Source organism: Propithecus coquereli, unplaced genomic scaffold (genome assembly GCF_000956105.1).
Source record: "Propithecus coquereli isolate 6110/MARCELLA unplaced genomic scaffold, Pcoq_1.0 Scaffold423, whole genome shotgun sequence".
Taxonomy (NCBI): Eukaryota; Metazoa; Chordata; class Mammalia; order Primates; family Indriidae; genus Propithecus; species Propithecus coquereli.
This window is the reverse complement of record NW_012149986.1, coordinates 3517613-3538649: the sequence shown is the minus strand read 5'-3', so window position 1 is coordinate 3538649 and position 21037 is coordinate 3517613. Positions and strand designations below refer to the sequence as shown.

The 21037-nt window shown below is 50.0% G+C and overlaps 1 protein-coding gene across 1 annotated transcript in view; it reads left to right on the top strand.

Annotated features, from left to right (window-relative positions):
- The window catches only part of ROR2 (receptor tyrosine kinase-like orphan receptor 2), a 72837-nt gene extending 53274 nt beyond the window's left edge, over positions 1-19563 (top strand). The window contains exons 5-9 of the mRNA XM_012653557.1: positions 8046-8173; positions 11301-11615; positions 13284-13529; positions 16486-16688; positions 18118-19563. Of these exons, the coding sequence (XP_012509011.1) occupies positions 8046-8173; positions 11301-11615; positions 13284-13529; positions 16486-16688; positions 18118-19563 (2338 nt within the window). The remainder of the gene's footprint in view (positions 1-8045; positions 8174-11300; positions 11616-13283; positions 13530-16485; positions 16689-18117) is intronic.
- Positions 19564-21037: the final 1474 nt, after the last annotated feature.

Genomic DNA, 21037 nt, shown 5'->3' with positions numbered 1-21037 from the left:
TCAGGGTTATGTTGGCTTCATAAAATGTGCTGGGGAGGAATCCATCCTTCTTTATGTTGTGGAATAATTTCTGCAGGATAGGCACCAATTCTTCTTTGTAGGTGTGGTAAAATTCGGGTGTGAAACCATCCGGTCCTGGACTTTTCTTTTCTGGAATGTTTTTTATTGCACTATATAATGGTGAAGGGTACAGTTCAACAAGAAGACATAACAATTCTAAATATGCATGCACCCAACCTAGGTACACCCAGATTCATAAGGCAAACTCTATTTGATCTAAACAAATTGATAAACAACACCACCATAATAGTCGGAGACTTCAACACCCCACTGACAGCACAGGACAAATCCTCCAAACAGAAAATTAACAAAGAAATAATGGACTTAAACATACCTCTAGAACAAGTGGGCCTGACTGACATTTACAGGACATTCTACCCAAAACCCACTGACTACACGTTCTTCTCAACAGCTCATGGGACATTCTCTAAGATTGACCATATTCTAGGACACAAAGCATGTCTCAAAATATTTTAAAAAATAGTAATTATACCATGCATCCTCTCAGATCACAGTGGAATAAAAATAGAAATCAACCCCAACAGAAACTCTCATCTCTACACAAAGTTATGGAAATTAAACAACCTTCTGCTGAATGATTCCTTCATAAACGAGGAAGTAAAGATGGAAATCAAAAGATTCTTTGAATTAAATGACAAAGTTATCAAAATCTGTGGGACACAACCAAAGCAGTCCCGAGAGGAAAGTTTATTTCCATAAATGCCTATATCCAAAAGTTAAAAAGAGCACAAACAGACAACCTAATGAATCGACTCAAAGAACTGGAAAAAGAACAACAAACCAACCCCAAACCCAGCAGAAGAAGGGAAATTAATAAGATCAAATCAGAACTAAATGAAATTGACAACAGGGAAGCTATACGGAAGATTAATAAAACAAAAAGTTGGTTCTTTGAAAAAATAAACAAAATTGACATGCCTTTGGCTAAACTAACAAAAAACAGAAAAGAAAAATCTTTGTTAAGCTCCATCAGGAACAAAAAAGAAGTTACAACCAATGCCGTGGAGATTCAAGATATAATTTATGAATATTACAAAAACCTTTATGCACACAAACTGGAAAATATGGAGGAAATGGACAAATTTTTAGAAACACACAGCCTCCCTAGGCTCAACCAGGAAGAAATAGAATTCCTGAACAGACCAGTATCAAGGACTGAAATTTTTTAAACCTCTGATTTTGAAATAATTTCAAACTTACAGAAGAGTTACAAGAATAGCAAAAAGTAATCCTATATGCTCTTTATGCATGTTTATTAATTTTTATCATTTTGATGTATTTGGTTTGGTATTCCCTTTATGCATATTTTTAATTATTATTCACTTCTTAACTACTTGAGATTAGATTGCTTTATTGTACTCCTTTGTCACTTGATAATTCCATGTGTATTGCCTAAGATCAAGGATACTTTCTTACATAGCAATAGCTTCAAATTCAGGGTATATGTCTTTGAACTGCCATTCATATTCCAATTTCTTTAATTGTCCCAGGAATACTCTTCAGATTTTTTTTTTCCCTGGTACAGGATTCTAATCATGTTGGTTTAGTCTCCTTTAATCTGAAACAGTTCCTTGTCCTTTTGTGACATTGAAATTTTTGATAAATGCAGGGCATTTGTATAGAATGTCTCTAAATTCTTCATTAGATTCCAGTTTTGCATTTTTGACTAAAATAGTACGTAAGTTTCTTTCTTACTGTATCACATGTGGATGTACAATGATGTCAGTTTGCCCTTTATCGGGGATGCTAATTTTACTCAGTTAAGACACATTTTCTCATTATATAGTTATTTTTCCTTTTGTAATTAAAAGTAATTTATGGAGAAATCCTGCTAGCATTTTGATGCGGTGGTATTCCACTTTGGGAGAATTGTCATGTTAACACTACTGAGTGTTCCAGTCTATGAATATGGTATGTATTTCCATTTATTTAGGTTTTCTTTTCTTTCTCTGTGCAGTGTTTTGAAGTTTCAAATGTGGAGGTCTTGTATAGCTTTTGTTAAGTTTATTCCTAAGTATTAATATTTTAATCATTTTCAAGTGTACAGTGCAGTGGCATTCAATTAACCCCAGTTGGTCCACTATGCATTTTCTTGTGTATTTTCTGTGTTTATTTTGCTGGATTTAGCTTGCTAATGTTTTGAGGAGGGTGTTGCCCCTTGATCATGAAGCATATTGGTCTGTAATGTTCTTGTGATGTCCTTGTTAGACGTTTGTATCAGATTTATGTTGGGCTCATAAAATGAGTTAGAAAGTGGCCTTTACTCCTTTACTTTCTGTAAGACTTTGTGTAAAATTACTGACATTTATTTCTTAAATGTTTGACAGAATTCACCAGTTTTTTTTATTTGGGTTGGAGTTTTAATTGTGGGAAGGATTTTGATTATAACTTCAAGTTCTTTAAGAGATTTAAGGCTATTCTGAGATTTTATTTCTGTTTGTACTAATTTTGGTGTTTTTTGTTTTTCATGGAATTTGTCATTTTTTCTAAGTTGTTGGATCTGTGTTCACATATTCATTCATAGTAATTTCTTATTGTCTTTTAATATCTGTAGGGTCTTTGGTGACATCCACTTGTGCATATGTGATATTGATAATGTGTGTTTTCTACCATTCTTAATCAGTTTTTCTGGATGTTAGCGATTATATTAACTTTTTGTGGAACCAAGTTTTAGCTTCGATTTTTGTTTTTGGGTTTTTTTGTTTTTTTTTTTTTTTTTTTTAGTTTATTGATTGCTGCTCTTGTTTTAGTGTTCTGATTACTTCTGGTTTAATTTGCCCTTCTTTTTCTAACTTCTTAAGGTGTAAACATTATCTAATTTAATCATTTAAAGCTATAAATTCTTCTCTAATTTCAACCTTTAGCTGCATTCCACAAATTTTCAGTGCCCTATGTTTTTGTTGTTCACATTTTGTATTTTCATGTTCAATTTCAAATGCCATGTAATTTTTCCTTGCATTTTCTTCTTGGGCCTAAAAGTTATTCAGAAGAGTGCTATTTATTTTCCAAATGCTTGAGGAGTTTTAAAATATTTTTTTAATGGATTTCCAATTTAATTTCAGGGTGAACATTCTATCTATGTGCATTGAAAGGCTGTGTGTTCTGTTCACGCTGGGTATATTGTTCCGCAGATGTCTATTAGGTCAGGGTGGTGGTTAATGTCTGTGCACTCTTCTGTTTCTCTGTTGTTTTGTCTAATGCCACTGATTGCTAGGGGATGGGTATTAAAATTTCCACCTATAATGGTGGATTTTTCTATTTTGTCCTCTAGTTTTGTCAGTTTTTGTTTATGTATTTTAAAGCTCTGATATTAAGTACATTCATGTTTAATAGACGTTTTTATTTAAAAGTCGTTTTTGCTGGGTATGGAATTTTGGGTTGACAGTTCATTTTCTCTTCTAGCAGAGACGTTATAGTGTCATTCCCTTGTCTTCTGTTACACTTGTTTGTGATGAGTGACTGGCTGTTATCTCTCATGTTTTTCCTTTTCTATTAGATTTTTAACAGGTTGACGGTGATGTGTGTAGTCATGACTTCCTTAGTCACATATTGTTTGGGCTTCACTGATATACCTTGACCAGTGTATTACTGTTTTTTTTAATCAAATCTGGAAATGTTTTGGCCATTATTTCTTTAAACATGTTTCCTGACTCTGTGATCTTGATTCCACATAAGTTACTTTTTCTAAGAGGTCACTGAGGCTCTCTTTGCTTCTTGTAAATCTTTTTGTCTCTTTGCTTCAGTTTGGAAATTTTCCTACTGACCTGTCTTCAAGTTCACAAGTTTTTTTCTTTTGTCTTAGCCACTCTCTTGTAAATACCATCATGTGTCACTTAATGACAAGGATATGTTCTAAGAAATGCATCATTGGACAATTCTGTCATTGCATAAATGCCACAGAGTGTACTTACACAAACCTTGGTGGTACAGCCTACTGCACCCCTAGGCTGTACGGGGTAGCCTGTGCTCCTAGGTCATACACCTGTACAGCATGTTACTGCACCAAACACTGGAACCAACTGTAACACAATGGTAAGTATTTCTGTATCTGAACACATCTAAATGTAAAAACATACAATAAAAATACAGTATAAAAGATGAAAAATGGCACACCTGTATAGGACACCTATCTTAAACGGAGTTGGCGGGACTGGAAGTTGGTCTGGGAGAGTCAGTGGGTGAGAGGTGAGTGTGAGGGCCTGGGACGTTACTGCACACTGCTGTAGACTTTATAAACACTGTATACTTAGGCTACACTAAATTTGTGAAACATGAAGTGCCTGCACTGCCATGTTATGACAGCTACTATGTCACTGGGCAATGGGAGGAATTTTTCAGCTCTGTTACTGTCTTACAGAGCCACCATCATATATGTAGTCCATTGGTGACAGAAGCATCATTATGTGGCTCGTGACTGTACCATCAATGGATATTTTATTGTGGACACTGTATGTTTCAGTTCTAGTCTTCTCATTTAGTTCTTCTTTTAAAATTTCTATCTCTTGAAATACCCCACATTTTCCTTATTCCTTCTTCTGTGTTTTGTTTACCAACCTTAAAGTCCTAGTCTGCTGAGTCTAACACGTGAATCATCTTTGGGTTTGTTTCTCTTGAGCGGGGTTATATTTTCCTGTTTCTTTGCATGTCTGGTACCTTTTTATTGTACACTGGACGTTGTGGTTTGTACTGTGGACCGTGCATCTTTCTGTGGAGGGCGCTGAGTGCGGCGCAGCAGTGCGTTAAATTGCCGCCAGCTCCCCTGCAGCGCAGGGCGTCCCAGCTGCCGGCTTGGTGAGCGTGGCCGCTTGCTCTGCCTCCCGCTGAGTTGCAGATGCAGCGTCCTCTGCTTCGCTCCGGCAGGCTCTCTCTCGCTAAGAATAACAGTCGTGAACATTGTTTACTACTTTTTAACAAAATAGTGTTTGGAGGAAAAATGTTAACTTCCTATACAATGTGTAACTACATTTGAATTTTGACATTGATTACTTTTCAACCTTAAAAAAGCCTTAGTTTCCTTTAAGCTCGTTCATTATTTCCATCCATGAATTTATCTAAGATTTTCTTCAAGCTAATTCTCACTTAAGCACATGCCATTTGGAGGAGGTGTGGCTCCGCCCACCACCTCCCGCCTCTGTGGAGGAGCTGGATCTGTCACAGCCTGGTGGTTCTTTCCCCTGGGTCTCCTGCCAAGCTCCTCCTCCTTTCCTGTTGCTTTTCTTACCCAGCATTGTAGTTATTTACACTTCTCCGTGACAGTAACTTCTTGGTGTAGAAGTTTCTTCTTCGTCCGTGTGTCATTAGTCCTCGGATCAGTGCCTGGCAGCATCGGGGCAGGAGATTTTCGGATTGCATTTCCGTAACGCGCCTGCTCTACCATCGGCAAGCACGTCTGTTTCACCAACGTTGCTGCAGCAGTTTACAGATGTCAAATTCTGTCTCAGCCCTTTCCTTGGTCTCCAAGTGACCCATTTCACAGACTTCTCCAGCTGTTACTCATCAGAGCTCCCAGACCAAGCCAGGTGAAGATAATACATAATTCTGTTTGAATTATAGGAATAGAAAGTAATTCCCACTCGTTCTCTCAAAATTCAAAAGCCTATAGGGTGTCATTTTCCAACCACTTCTGTGGACATTCTCCATCCAGACTGGAAGCCCAGAGTGACCTGTAGGTGAGATGGTGGCCTGAGCTCCTTCTCAGCACCCCCTTGCCACCCTGCCTGTACCTCCCCTTCTTGTGGGCACCTGGCCAGTGGCTGGAGAGAAGCCTGCAGCCAGGGGCCCAGCTTTGTCTTCCCAGACTCTGCAGGGTAGAAGAGAGATTGCTCACTCGTATGGGCTCACCCCAGGGGACTGAACTGAATCTCCTACCCTAGGCAGAGCTGAAGTTAATCTGACCAGCATGTCTTAATGATTTTTCTGGCAGAGTGAGCTCGCACTCTGAGCCCAGCTACAGATGGCGCATGTCCTACACACACTCAGACAAGGTGACTTTGGTTTATGTTGGTGTTTTCGGCCAGTGTCTAATCAGCAGTTAACTCCAGCTCACAAAGAGTGAAAGAGGGATGGGCGAGGCCAGTGGTGTTAACAGGAGTGCTTGCCTGCGTTTAAACTACATTTAAGGAACCGTTGACCCAAAGACGTAACAGCTGGGAGCTGGGGAGAAGGGCATCCTGCTCTGTTGACACCAAAATCTTATTTGGATTACTTATGGCTGCAGGTTCTTTTCTTTAAGAAGGAGCTTTTCCTCAGGGGCTGGAGAAGGTCTTTGCTATTGCAAGTGTGTAGCCTTGGCCGTGGTGAGAGCTCAGATAGGGATTTTCAGTCCATTTGGTTAAACTGAACACAACCCAGATTTCATTTGCGGATGGTCTAAATCCATGTGGGGTGGAAAGACACGTGTTCTCAGGCTTACGGGGAAGGTTCCAAATTTGCTAGAAAACAAGCCATTAAATTACCGGCCTGAGGTGCTTGTGAGACGCTTGCCCTGGAAGCACTCCCCTGCCAGTCCCCGCAGTGGCAGCACTGCCGTGTCTGCCGTAGCCCCTGGTGACTCCTGGGAAGATCCTGAATGCCACTTGGAAATGCACCAGAGTACTGACGAGGATGGATCTCGTCAGCTGAAGCCGGAGTGACAGGTTCTGCAGAAAAGAATTTAGCACAAACTCCAAGCCGGGGGCTCAGGGGAGCATTGTGTCCCCTTCCCTTCAGTGCAGGCTGTCCCTACAGGGACCAGCACAGTTGGACGGGGGCAGGAGGGGAGCAGTGGGCTGCAGGCGGTCTGTGCTGTGACATGGCGGGGCCAGGTCACGTCTCTGCGAGTGATGAGCACGCCCGTCGTCCTGGGAATCCTTGGAGTCCCTTCCATTGCCTTTGAATACAGTAGAAGAGACATTTGTATATTGCTTTTCTCCTTTCCAAAGATTTCTCTCCGGTGATTTAATGGTAGAACACACCTTCTGGATTATCACCATTTTCCTAAAAGCCTTGTTTGCAAACAATGGACATTTGTGTGGGGCTGTGCCACAGTGTCTCTGACGTAGTTCAAGGGTAAGATGAAACATGTTTAATGTTTGATGTGGTGCGTGTACATAAACCCCTACCCACCCATGTGTGCACTTCACCTTGATAACGTCTTCACCCCTAGTTACTTCTCCTCTTGTTCCATACTCCCTTAAACATTCTGAATATTTTTTAATTAATAGACTTTATTTTTTAGAGCAGTGTAAGGTTTATAGAAAAATTGAGCAGAAAGTCCAGAGTTCCCGTGCACCCTCCTCCGCCTTCCCTGCCACGTTTCCCCGTGGCTGACGTCCTGCACTGCCGCGGCACGTTCACTCCGGCGCGCAAGCCCATACTGTACCTCGTCGCTAACTGAAGTTGGCAGTTCGCGTGAGGGCCGACTCTGCGCTTTACCTTCTATGGGCTTTGGCCAGTGTGTGGTGACACGTGTGCCCCTTGTGGTCTCACACGGAGCAGCTTCACTGCCCTAAACCCCTCCGTGCTCCTCGCGGCCACCCCACTGCCCCGCCAACACCCCTGGCTTCCGCTGGTCTCTTTACCGTCTTCATAGTTTTGTCTTTTCTAGGACATCATATAGTTGGAGACACACAGTCTGTAGCCTTTTCAGATTGGCTCATTTCACCTGTAATATTCATTTAAGGTTCCTCCGTGTCTTTTCGTGGCTCAATAGCTCATTTCTTTTCAGCGCTGAATGATATGCCAGTGTCCAGATACAGCACAGTTTGTACATTCACCTACTGAAGGACATCTTGGTTGCACTTATGAGTAAAGGTGCTATAAACATTTATGTGCAGGTTTTTTGTGTATAGTTGAGTTTTTGACTTATTTGGATAAATGCCAACTAACAAAATTGCTAGATGGTAAAAGGCTGGATTAAAAAAAGAATCACTGGGCAACACTTGGCACCTCCCAGTGCACTTACAGCCTCTGTGTGTCTTCTCCAGGGACGACTCCCACGAGGACGGGTTCTGCCAGCCTTACCGGGGAATCGCCTGCGCGCGCTTCATCGGGAACCGCACCATTTATGTGGACTCGCTTCAGATGCAGGGGGAGATCGAAAACCGAATCACAGGTAGGAGCCATACACCTTTCTCACTTCTCACCAGACAGTACGCACATGTACAGTGGCCACTGTGTGTTTCATCAGTTAGTGGCACAGACAGTGGGTCCCTCTTCCATCTCACTTGCAATAGAAAATCTAAGATCTTTATTAGAAGCAGTTGTAGTTGCTGACATTTGCCCGAAAATGTTTCCAACTTGTATGTTTAATTAGCAAGTGCAAGTTGCTTAGAGTATACTTCTGCACTCTTTAATTCGGCCAAACCATACAGGTGCAAAGCACCATCCTCACTGCATGGCCAGAGCTCCTGTCCTGGGCTGGCCACGCTGGCACAGGCAGCCCTCGTGCCTGTGCGCTCACTCTGCTTGCTTGACTTCTCCTTGTTCTGCTTTCGTCTTGTACCTTCTCTGAGCTGTGTCTGGTCCAAAGGTACATGGGCCTGACAGCAGCTGTTTAGGAGGGAGGGTTGCTGGTCATGGGTGGTGGGGACACTGCCGTGGATGCAGAGAACAAAGCCAGGTCTTCAGGTACCTGGTTCAGGGTCAGAGAAATGTGGCAGGTCCTTCAAGATGAGAAGCTGCTGGTCCTCAGCCTCTTGAGGAATTAATTCACAAACACATACATGTCTTCTCTCCTGACCCGATAAGGATCAAGAAAAATCTTGTGCAGATGGCAGGTGCCCAACACCTCTACATAGTAGCTCTTGACCATGGCAACCCATTAGACTCGACGATGGTGTCCGATGCCAGGGCTCCCAGGAGATTCTGCAGGGGCAGCGGGTGGTGCAGGACGCTGCCCCAGGAAGGGGCACGAATGGGGATCCACGCTGGAAACCCACCTGGTGTCATCGACATGTCCTTCTAAGGTCAGGTCACCCTCAGACCAGAGGGTCTAAGGTCACAGTCACAGAAGGGCCTGCCTGGTTCATGCTGGCACAGAGTCCCCTGGGGACAGGGACAGGGGTCCGGTGGGAAGTGGAAGGGCAGACAGGAGACACAGAGGAACTTGGAGGTGCCATCCTGGTCCAGTGGGAGATGGTTTTGAAAATGTTGGTACCTCTCACTGCAAAAGCTTTTTATGTCACTTAAAGTAGAATTTCTCAAATGTTTTTGACCCCAACATGCAGTAAAAGTGTACTTCACCTCATGCCTTAGTTTACACATACGTGCACGTCACAGAACTGAAATGGGTTATGTATGAGGAACAGCACTCACCCTTCACAAGGGCGGTGCACTCGGAGTTTTCTCTTCAGTTGTATTTTACCAAAGAAAAAGTCAGTTGTAGACCGTAATGGGACCCATGCACTCTGGCACCCTCTAGTCTGTTCCATGATTATAACACGCTAGCTGTAGACGCCCGGATCAGTTGCATCCCACTAACTGGCAAACACTGGTTCAAGGCACAAGATTGCCCCTCGGTGGTTTCTTCGGGAGTTAAGGGATCAAACAACTCAGATATCCATGCGGTCTTTTACGGCAATTTTAGAGAAAAGTTAGAATGAGGATTCTCTAGATTCGTGGCTTTTCGAAAACAAGAAATTTGAAGTTGCTCTTGACTGACTGACTTGTGGGAATAAGAACAGTAGAGACCGCGTTGGTTGTGATGTTCTGTTTGGAGAGCAGTGGACAGGGCGTGGACGAACACAAGGACTTGCACATCTTGCTGCCTAGAACCGTAGTTTCAGAAATAAGCCCTCGAGTGATACATCCTGAATGAGAGGAAGAGGAGAAATCCTCTGAAGACCCACCGTGACGCCCCGTCTGTTGATTAGCCCGGGAGAAATGACAGGTTGGCTTTCTTAGACAACCTCTCCCTGCCTGGAGGGCATTTTTGACAGCCCTCCCCGAAATCAACAAATCCATAACGATGAGATTAAACTGGGTTCAAATCTCAGTTCCTCCACCAAATCCCACACATCCTGGACCTTAACCTCTTGCGCTCTCTGCTCCTGAACGCCAAGATCGGCCACAGGGGATCCGGAGTAGTGAGGACGATGGATGGGCATCGTGGTGCCCGGCACTGGGTTAGGGCAGTGCCAGCCGCTCCTGTCATTGACGGCCTGTTACCAGACCCCTGCCGGCGGCTGACTGGCCAGCCCTGGGCACATCATGTCACAGCCACTTTATGGGCTCCGCAGGGACCTTCCCCTCCCGGTGTGCGGTCTCAAATCGCCCTACAAGTAAAGCAACAGGCCCAGAGGGACTGAGTGACTATCCCAGAGCCAAGGACCGCGCTGCCCGGGCGGGTCTCTGGGAGTAAATGTGCGGGGACAGGGCCACTGTTCCCCCACCCCCGGGACCAAACTCCCACTTCTGGGTCCTGCCCCGGCGGAGGGCGGCCTCAGCAGGTGCGCGGGCAGCAGGGCCTCTCCTCAGCTGTCCCAGCTCGGTGGCTGTCAGCCAGTTTTCTCAGGCAGGGGTGGGGCGTGGGCGCCGGGCGCCGCCTCCTTTGGAGCCCTGCCCGGGCCGCTCCTGCGCTCCGCTCCTCGCGGTCTGGCCTCGCCCGCAGCCGCGGGGGTCCTGGCCCCCAGCGGGGCGCTAAGTCCTCCGTTCGTCCGCCCCCCACGGTTGCAAAACCCTTCCAGGTTGGTGATGCCGGCCTGCCCCAGCTCGCCGTCTCCCACGCTCTGTCTCCGCCCGCTTTGCCAGCTGCCCCAGCATTTCGCCCGGCCCTCGGCTGCGTCTGCTGAGCGCCCGCCTCTTCCCAGGCAGCCCCGGGGGCTGGGGAGGCCCGGCTCGGCGAGCCCTCGGTCCGCGCTCCCCACGCATGCTAGGTCCTTAGGAAATGCTTTTGCATCTGAAGCTCGAACCAAGAAGCGTCTCGCTGAGTGAGGTCTTGGGCCCAGTTTTCCTTCTTTCTTGTTCTGCTTCTGATGTTTGTAGTGCAGCCCTGCGACCAGGGACTTCCCGTGTCTGCTGCAAATCGGAGCAGATGCACGCCCGGGGCAGTGCCCGAGGGCAGCGCGGAGGGTGGGCGCGGGGCAGGTGAGGAGCGGGGGCAGGTGAGGAGCGCAGGGCAGGTGAGGAGCGGGGGCAGGGTGCAGGGTGGGGGCTGGGGCGCCGGGGTCGGGGCGTGGGTGGTGCATGGGGCTTCGGGGCTCGGGGCGGGCCGCAGCTAACGCCGTCTCGCGCCTTCGCAGCGGCCTTCACCATGATCGGCACCTCCACGCACCTGTCGGACCAGTGCTCGCAGTTCGCCATCCCGTCGTTCTGCCACTTCGTGTTCCCGCTGTGCGACGCGCGCTCCCGGGTGCCCAAGCCGCGCGAGCTGTGCCGAGACGAGTGCGAGGTGCTGGAGAGCGACCTGTGCCGCCAGGAGTACACGATCGCGCGCTCCAACCCGCTCATCCTCATGCGGCTGCAGCTGCCCAAGTGCGAGGCGCTGCCCATGCCCGAGAGCCCCGACGCAGCCAACTGCATGCGCATCGGCATCCCGGCCGAGAGGCTGGGCCGCTGTGAGTCCCCGCCCGGCAGGCGCGAGCGAGCGTGGCGCGCCCACGTGTTCGTGGGGCCGCCGGTAAAGCCCGGGAGCCCTGCCGGCAGCCGGGAACCCCTAGCCAGCCTCCGTTCCTCTAGGACACCCTCGGGCAGTCAGAGCGGGGGATTTGAAGTCATTCAGCCCCAGGCCCGCACTTGGGTTTGGCGGGTGTTTATCTTTGCAGCTCAAGTTAAGTCCCTCCACCTCCTTGAGCCTGAGGTCTGTTTTCTGAAGTGTGGGTGATCTTCCATCCTGCCATAAAAGGCTATTGGATGCAATGAGAGGACGCAGGGCCAGCCCCCAAACCTGCCTGACGGTCAACCGCGGGCCCTTTGGAAAAATTCAGACTCTCAGCTCCTGCCCCAGACCTCCCAGAGCACAGTCCCTAGAAACCTGTAGGACTCTTCGCCCTGGATGTGTCTGAGACACAGGGAGACGATCCATGTCTGGCCTGGTGGGAGCTGGAGAAGGACCTGTAACTATCAGATGTCACTAGGCAAGGGAATATGGAAGGTCCGTCCCCTTTCCAGGCACCTTTGCACGGCTCCCTGCAACATGGATGTAAGAGTGGGGCCATTTAATTCTTCTGAGCCTGAGGCTTGGGTGTACCCCATCTGGGGTCTGCAGAGGACAGAGAGCATGCTCCCCACTGCCCTTCTGCTGGAGCAGAGTGGCTCCTGCTCTCTGGAGGCTCAATGAACCCCACATGGTGAGCCCTGGCAGGGTGGGTCATCTGTGTGTGGGTGGAGGGCACAGGACAGGTCATTCTGCTGACTTCTCCAAGGGAAACCATTGACTCATGTCACTGAATATGTCAGGGTTTCCGCCCTCCACGAGGGGTGAGACCTGGGGAAGCAGCCACCTTCCTCTGAGGCTCTGGGGCTATATTTAGCTTCCTTGGCTAGTCTGAGGGCTCCAGGAGTGGGCAGGGCTCCTTACCAGGACAGCCCGGGCCTGGTCTCCAGGCCCCACTGTGTGCATCCTAACCCTGGCTGCAAGGCGCACTCACTGTGACTCGGAAAGTTGCTTAAACTCCTGTTTCCTCCTATTCCATGGGGATACTAATAGTACTCAGCTCGTGGAGCTGGAATGAAGATGAAATGAGTTAATCTTTACAAAGGTCTTAGAACAGTGCCCTGCACACAGTAAATGCTACATAAACGCTCAACCAGTGCGCGCTCACCTCTGTGGAGGTGGAGTGGTGGTGCCGTCCTCACTCTGCTGAGCAAGGTGGCCTCTGCCTGGGAGGGGCCAGGCCAGGGAGGGGCCAGGCCTTTCCTGCCGGCACGGTCCAGTTTCGCTCCTAGAGCAGGTGGCCCTGAGGTTAGTGCTAACACCCTCATTTTGGTGGGTGGGGGGTGTAGGGTGCCTGGCGGGTCCCAGAAGGTCTTTCTCTGTGGAATAACTTCTGACAGGTTTTCCTCCCTGACGCACCCTCCATTTAATTTGTGGGCTTGGGACTTTATTAAATCATTTCTTCTTTTAATGCTGCTGTTCTTGGAAGTTAGGTAAAATCTTTTGGTCTTTTGGAAATTCCAGTTTGGGCACATGTAGGCAGAGTGGTTTTGTTGTTCCTTCCTGCAAGAGTTGCAGAAGGATGAGCTCTGTACCCCCAGCGGTTTCCTAACACGTCCTCTTCTCTCAGACCACCAGTGCTACAACGGCTCGGGCACGGATTACAGAGGCACCGCGAGCACCACTAAGTCGGGGCACCAGTGCCAGCCGTGGGCCCTGCAGCACCCCCACAGCCACCGCCTGTCCAGCGCAGACTTTCCCGAGCTCGGAGGGGGTCACGCCTACTGCCGGAACCCTGGAGGCCAGATGGAGGGCCCCTGGTGCTTTACACAGAATAAAAACGTGCGCGTGGAGCTGTGTGACATACCCTCGTGTAGTACGTATCCTCTCTTTTCTTTCGAAGCGGTGACTGCTGAGTGAACCTTGTGATGGGCGCGCTGTGTCCTGACCGGGGCTTGGGCACCTTGCTATGGTGGGGACCGTACCCCCATCTCGCCACCATGATCGCTTGTTTTAAATAAAGCTGTTGCTGGGTATAAAAGTAATATCTGGCCATTATATTATAGGCTGTTTTAAAATACAGAAAAGTCTGAAGAGTAATGTGCAGAGCACCCCTAATTTTACCATCAGAGGTGACTACCGTTTGCATTTCAAGCCTTCTGTCAGCCCTTTTCCAGTGTACGGTCCTGGGATGTTCGCTTTGGCACTTCGTTTCTCTGTTAACATTAGTGCACAGCTTTTCCCAATATTAGTAAAAACGCTGTTGCTCCCACCCCCAGCTTGGAAGCTTTTCGCTGCTGTAGATTCGGTGGAGTGAGGCTCTCAGTCATGCAAGTGTGTCTGTTACACCATGCGTGATGGGGGAGAGCACATAGCTACTGGCTGACAGCGTCGCTGGTTATTGTCCCTGTTTCGATCACAAGCATTTCAGCAGCTCCAGTGGCGATGGCCGAGACTCAGCTGGGAGCGACGCTGACTAGAGATCTGCCAGGGGAGGAGCAAGCCCAGGGCCTCGCGTCACCCGCAGACCTCCTCCCGGGCGCAGGCCCCATGTGCCTCCACCCTGCGTGGCAAGGAGTAGAAACTGGCCTTAATTCCCTTCTGGAAGTGTGACTTGGCAGCTCTAAATGTGGCATTGCCTCTGGCTCAGCAGTCCACGCACAGATCTTCAAGAATTTGTGTTCATTACAGGTATAGATCTTAAGAGTGCAAGTGTCAGTAGTTAAATTGAAGTATAGCCACTCTGGAGCGCTCCAGCCCTTTAAAACCGTTGCCTGCAAGAAAGAATGTCCAGGATGCCCTGTCAGGAAAAAAAGCAGGTTGCAGGGCAAGAGCTGTGGTAGGGCTGCTTTTCCATTTAACGTTTTGTTTTGTTTCTGGTGAAAAAAAAAAAACAGAGTGAGTTGAAGTGCTTGTGTGTGGGCATACACAGGCACCTGAATTTCATGGGTGAAGTTTTGGAAAGATGCACACCAAACTTATAGCAGAGATTTCCCCAGACCTACACAAGCGTTGGATATAAGACACTTTTTTACAATGAGTAGGTATTACTTTTGTAATTAAAAATAAATCAAAACATAAAGAAAAAATGTTTTTTGGCCTGGCAATTCCTAGAATCTTATATTACTGAAATATTTGCACACATAGGGCAGACATGCAAAGATATTTATTGCATAATCACTTGTGAGAGCTAAATGCAGAACAGACTTACCGTTGATCAGTGAGGTTGGATCAGACAGTTGAAGTAGGCTGATACCATGGAATAGTTACATCTGTTACGGAATGCACAGATCTCTCTGTGCTGATGTGAAATGTTATCCGAGATAATTTATTATGCCACAAACCAGAGCACAACAATATGGAAGATATGATTATCTTGCAAGTGAAGTCTATTTAAAATTTTATTTTTGAAAACCACGTGAAACTACTGTTTCTGTATGTCAAATAGTTGAATATCAGCTATTTCATGTGGTTTAACCTAAAATATACATAAAAAATTAGGTGAACACGAACCTATTAACAATGTGATATCCTTTGGTGAAAGGGGCTATTAGGAATATTCACTTTATGAAGCCCACATTTCTGTAATGGTACAATTTTTTCCCAGTAAGCGTTGGTGATTTTTAAATAGATAGCAATAAAACAGATGATCGTGCAAACGTGTGAACAGTGCTCACATCTCTGACCTTGCGTGAGGGGTGTGGAATCTCCCCCTAACCCCAATAATGAAAAGTGAACCAGAGTCTCTGCTGTCCCCAAGGCTTCTGGAACATCTGCCTTGGGGACCTTTTCAGAAGGGGAGCTCCTGGGGGGGCAGGGGGAGGGACAGTTTTGTTTGTAGTTTTGATTTGATCTTATTTTGTGGGGACGGGGTAGAGTAAGACTGAGTTTGGGACAACTTGATTTGTTCCTAAGGTGGCAATCCGAGCGTTCATTTTTAGAACTGAATTAACACTTTTAGATATTCCATTGACCAGAAATCACTTGCTAGTTTCCAGTCCCCCATCATAGGGCCATCTGGTGTAGTTATTTTCAGAGTTAAGGAGAAAACCCAGGGCTGTGGGAAAGTGGCCCTCCAGAGAGCGAGCTCGCTTTCTACCACACACAGGAGAGGGGTCGGCCTCCTTAAATGGCGCCACCTTCTCTTGGAATACAGGTGCTGCGAAGTGCCCCGGTGCTTTGGGTGCTCCGGGGCCATCAGCCCGGGAGGAGCCAGCCACCAGCCGAGTGCCTGTGTCACTGCGGGCGGTGAGCCACGCGGCGACTTTCTGTAAATCCTGCAGAGGGAGACAAAGCGCAGCTTTTCACTGAGACTGGACCCTGAAGGAAACAGGCTGGAGGCCTAGACTGTGCCTCTCGTTTTTAAAGAATTCTTGTGTCCCTGCTGCATGTTGTATTGGGACAAACTCCTGGACTGCCAGTGCTCTTTTAAATCAAATGCATTTTTAATTAGTATTCTAAAAGAATATGTTATCATTATACAAAAATGTGAAAAAAACACATTAAAATGTTGATGAGGAAAAGGATGATTGCTAATCCCGGCACCAAGTTTCATGCACCGAGCACAAAGCGTCCAGCATATTTCGCCGACTCGTCCGTCGCTGAGGAGGCCTCGGTGGGAATAAGACAGGCGGAGCACCTTGGCTTGTGTTCCACTCGTCTGTAGCAGGATGTGCAATTTTTGTGCATCACCTTTTCTGGGATTTGGTGTGCAGTTTTGCCCCTTCCCGTAATGTATCGGTTATCCATTTGCAGTTAAATATTTTGGCTGGAGGTGGGAGTCGGGGGGGGGTGTTGTTGAAAAATCATGGAAGCCTTATTGTTGTTCACAGGTCCCCAAGACGGCAGCAAGATGGGGATTCTGTACATCCTGGTTCCGAGCATCGCGATTCCGCTGGTCATCGCTTGCCTTTTCTTCTTGGTCTGCATGTGCCGGAATAAGCAGAAGGCTTCTGCGTCCTCACCGCAACGCCGGCAGCTCATGGCCTCGCCCAGCCAGGACATGGAAATGCCTCTCATCGGCCAGCACAAACAGGTCGCCCTGCTTCTGCTCTCTAATGAGGCGGCACATCTGGGCTTAACCTTGAGTTTAATCCCGGGACCAGCTGCCTATGACATTAGGCTTCTTAAGTTACTGCACACATGACACGTGATCCTTTTAATCTGTCGTCCGCTTTGCATTTCCTCTCTTAAACTCTATCAAGATGTGTGTGTCCTTAGACAGTGAGGGCAGGTGTGTTGGAAATTCACCTCCCCCAAGTCAATGGGCTGGCTTCCCCCTAAGCAGACGGTGCTGCTCTGCTGGGCCCCAGCAAACCAACCTCTCTGTTCAGGTGCCTCAGCTCTGCCCACAGGACACACAAGAAAAAGAGGGTCCAAATCACTCCCAAAATTTGAGGTTTATATGGCATTCTAAAGGGACTGGGAGCTGTTTCTGGTCAGTTTGGGGTTGAATTAGTTTTGCTTTGTTTTGCTTTTCAAGGTAGGATGGAATACCAGTCTCTGAGTGGGAGCAGGAGGGACAGGCCACCACTGGGAGGCCTCTCGGAGGGCAGCAGATGAGAAAGCGTCCCTCAGCCTTGCTGGCTGCAGTGAAGGGGCCATTCGCTCGGTGCAGGCTGCTGGGGAGCATCAGTCCCCTCCAGCTTGGACGGGCTCTCCACGGTGGTCGGGGAAGCTGACTAATTTGGCTCTTCAGCGAGGAGGTCACTGAGGGTTTGCTGCGGGCACGGCCTGGCCAGCGAGGAGGACGCGGAGCCCCCGGGGCTTGCATGGAGGTCCAGGAGCCTCCGGGAAGGACAGGGCTGCCATACAGAAGGAGCAGGCGTGGAGGCTGACGAAGTTGCAGGGCTCCAGCGTCTGCGTCACCTGACGGTGCTTCTGCCAAAAGGGCGTTTAACTGAGACAGACCTAAGGAGGGACCCTCTGCAAAAGAGCTAGCCTGGCTCTAAAAGTGACAAAATCATGAAAGACAAAAAAGTCGTGGGGGGGCCACCGCGGAGTCCATTAGAAAAGACATGGCATTTCCCTGTGACATGGCGGCACACAAGGGGAGATGGAGGGAGCACAGCTGGACGAGTCCAGGATGACCCTGGGACGGCTGGTGCACAGGCTGGGCTACGAGGGTGGGGGGGTGAAAGAGAGAGAGGACAGCTGCCCGCACACACCGAATGGGAAGGGTATCTGCAGTGGCGTCTTCGGAGGGACCTAATTTGTAGCCTCTGGGACGGTTCAGGGTTTCAGACAGGAGCGGGGCATGGCACCCAAGCTGTATTTGAGACTCTGATCAGAGAGCTGCGTGGGGCAGGCTGAGGCTCGGGTGGGGGAACGTGGCCTCCTGCAGGGCTGTGCCTGCCATGGCACACAGGCCTCTGCCCCTGCCGGGCTGCCTCCCAGCTGCCTTGCGCCTTCTTCCAGGCTTGGGACGACAGCAGCGTTTCACGTGGGGCTTTTCTTCTTGGCAGGCCAAACTCAAAGAGATCAGCCTGTCGACGGTGAGGTTCCTGGAGGAGCTGGGAGAAGACCGCTTTGGGAAAGTCTACAAAGGCCACCTGTTCGGGCCTACCCCTGGGGAGCAGACCCAGGCTGTCGCCATCAAAACGCTGAAAGACAAGGCAGAGGGGCCGCTCCGGGAGGAGTTCCGGCATGAGGCCATGCTACGGGCGCGGCTGCAGCACCCCAACATCGTCTGCCTGCTGGGCGTGGTGACAAAGGACCAGCCCCTCAGCATGGTCTTCGGCTACTGCCCGCACGGCGACCTCCACGAGTTCCTGGTCATGCGCTCACCGCACTCGGACGTGGGCAGCACCGACGATGACCGCACTGTGAAATCTGCCCTGGAGCCCCCCGACTTTGTGCACGTGGCGGCGCAGATCGCGGCAGGGATGGAGTACCTGTCCAGCCACCACGTGGTGCACAAGGACCTGGCCACCCGCAACGTGCTCGTGTATGATAAGCTCAGCGTGAAGATCTCAGACCTGGGCCTCTTCCGAGAGGTGTATTCTGCCGATTACTACAAACTGCTGGGGAACTCGCTGCTGCCCATCCGCTGGATGTCCCCGGAGGCGATCGCGTTCGGCAAGTTCTCCACCGACTCGGACATCTGGTCCTACGGCGTGGTGCTGTGGGAGGTCTTCAGCTACGGGCTGCAGCCCTATTGCGGGCACTCCAACCAGGACGTGGTGGAGATGGTGCGCAGCCGGCAGCTGCTGCCCTGCCCAGACGACTGCCCCGCCTGGGTGTACGCCCTCATGGTCGAGTGCTGGAGCGAGTTCCCCGGCCGGCGGCCCCGCTTCAAGGACCTCCACGGCCGGCTGCGGGCATGCGGCAGCCTCTCCAACTGCACCAGCTCGGCGCAGACCTCGGGCGCCAGCAACGCCACGCAGACCAGCTCGCTGAGCACCAGCCCCGTGAGCAACGTGAGCAACGCCCGCTACCAGGGGCCCAAGCAGAAGGCCCAGCCCTTCCCGCAGCCCGCCTTCATCCCCATGAAGGGCCCAGTCAGGCCCCTGGTGCCCCCGCCGCAGCTCTACATCCCGGTCAACGGCTACCAGCCAGTGCCGGCCTATGGGCCCTACCTGCCCGGCTTCTACCCCGTCCAGATCCCCCTGCACGTGGCCCCCCAGCAGGCGCCTGCCCAGATGGTCCCCAAGCCCAGCTCGCACCACAGCGGCAGCGGCTCCACCAGCACGGGCTATGTCACCACCGCGCCCTCCAACGCGTCCGTGGCGGACAGGGCGGCCCTGCTCTCAGAGGGCACGGAGGACATGCACAATGTCCCGGAAGACGCGGCCCAGAGCCCCGTGCAGGAGGCAGAAGAGGAAGAGGAAGGCTCCGTCCCAGAGACGGAGCTGCTGGGAGACAACGACACCCTGCAGGTGGATGAGGCCCAAGGCCAACTGGAAGCCTGAGGGGCGGCAGGGCTTGGGGCTGGGGAGAGAAGTCCCCCCGTGACCCCACGGGGTCCTCAGCTGCCGTGAGAAGATAAAGGACCCAGCAGTGACCGGGCCCGCGGCTGGCAGCTGGTTTGCAGGCTGGCGGTGTGAAGCCCGCCCCTCTCTCCTGGGAGCGCCGAGCAGCGCGACATCCTCGGACGCTGGACGGGGACCGCTGACGCTGCCTGCATTTATCCTGGTGGTAGTCGGTAGTGAGCAGCAAATGCTTTGCAGGAAAATATGTAGCATCTTCACTCCATGTTGTGTATGGATCGAGTATTTGAAACCTCAGGATCACAGGCGTGCGGAAGGCGGCAAGGAGGCACCTGGGTTTCCGCCCTCCCGCCAGTGGCTGCGGTTTGAGGATGGCGGGCCCCGCTTCTCCCCCCGCCCCCGGCACTCTCCTCCCCACGCAGCCAGCCCAGCGGGAAACAAACACAACGAGCGCCTCTGAAATGGGAGTTCCCTGTATCACACCGAAATGTGCCTTTAAGCAAACCGACACAATTTTGTACTTTGGTGAAACGGTTTTGAGTATACTGCATACGTATTTTGCCCACTTTTCTGGGATTCAAGGGAAAGTGTTCCTTGGGTTTGGAATGTTCGAAGGAAGCAATATTGTACAGAACACAGTATTGTTATTTTTTTTAAGAATCATGTACAGACCTTAAATGTAATTTATATGTTTTTAATATGCCATTTTCATTGAAGCATTTTGATCCTAAGATAATGTCTTAGTAATTTAACTGTTCACGTCACCTACGCTGGGAAGCCATCTGCTTGGCCTTTGGTGTGCTCGTCTTTGTTCCACGTGTGAGCCGGGTCCCTTCCTTTCAGAGCCCCGTCACCCCCAGGCCCACAGGCTCGCTGCGTGTCCACTTGTGAATCCCACCGCTGGTGTGCCCAGTAAAGCGGAAGAGAACGTCGGGGCGGCTCTCTTGCAGGCTGTGAGGACGCCGGGCAGCAAAGGCACAGCTGGGTGACGAGACGCTCAGTGGGGTTGGGAGGTTCGCCGGGGACGAGGAACTCCATGCCAACATGGGCGTACGTTGGTGGGCAAATGGCAGAAATAGTTCCATGGCTTTTCTCTGTTAGGCCTTGTGAGCGTATTAATTGCAGATGACGTGAAGGTGGTCTTTGGTTTCAAACCCACCCCCTCCTGAGGTCCCAGAGCCCCTGACATCTTTAGACTTGGAGCAGGGGTGGGGTCCAGGGAGGGGTGGGGGATGGGCCTCCTTTGCCACCAGCCCAGGGCCGCCTGCACCCGCTTTCCATCTGCAGTGTGGCCCGCTGTGCCAAGGTACACCTGGCCGGAGCACACCGGGGACAGGGCCACCTGGGGTCAGTGGCCTCAGGGCTTCCAGCATAACTCATTTTGGGGAAGAAGTGAGAACTCACTGAGGCAGAGACCCACCTGTAACGGCATATGCCCTCACTTGGAGTAGATCCC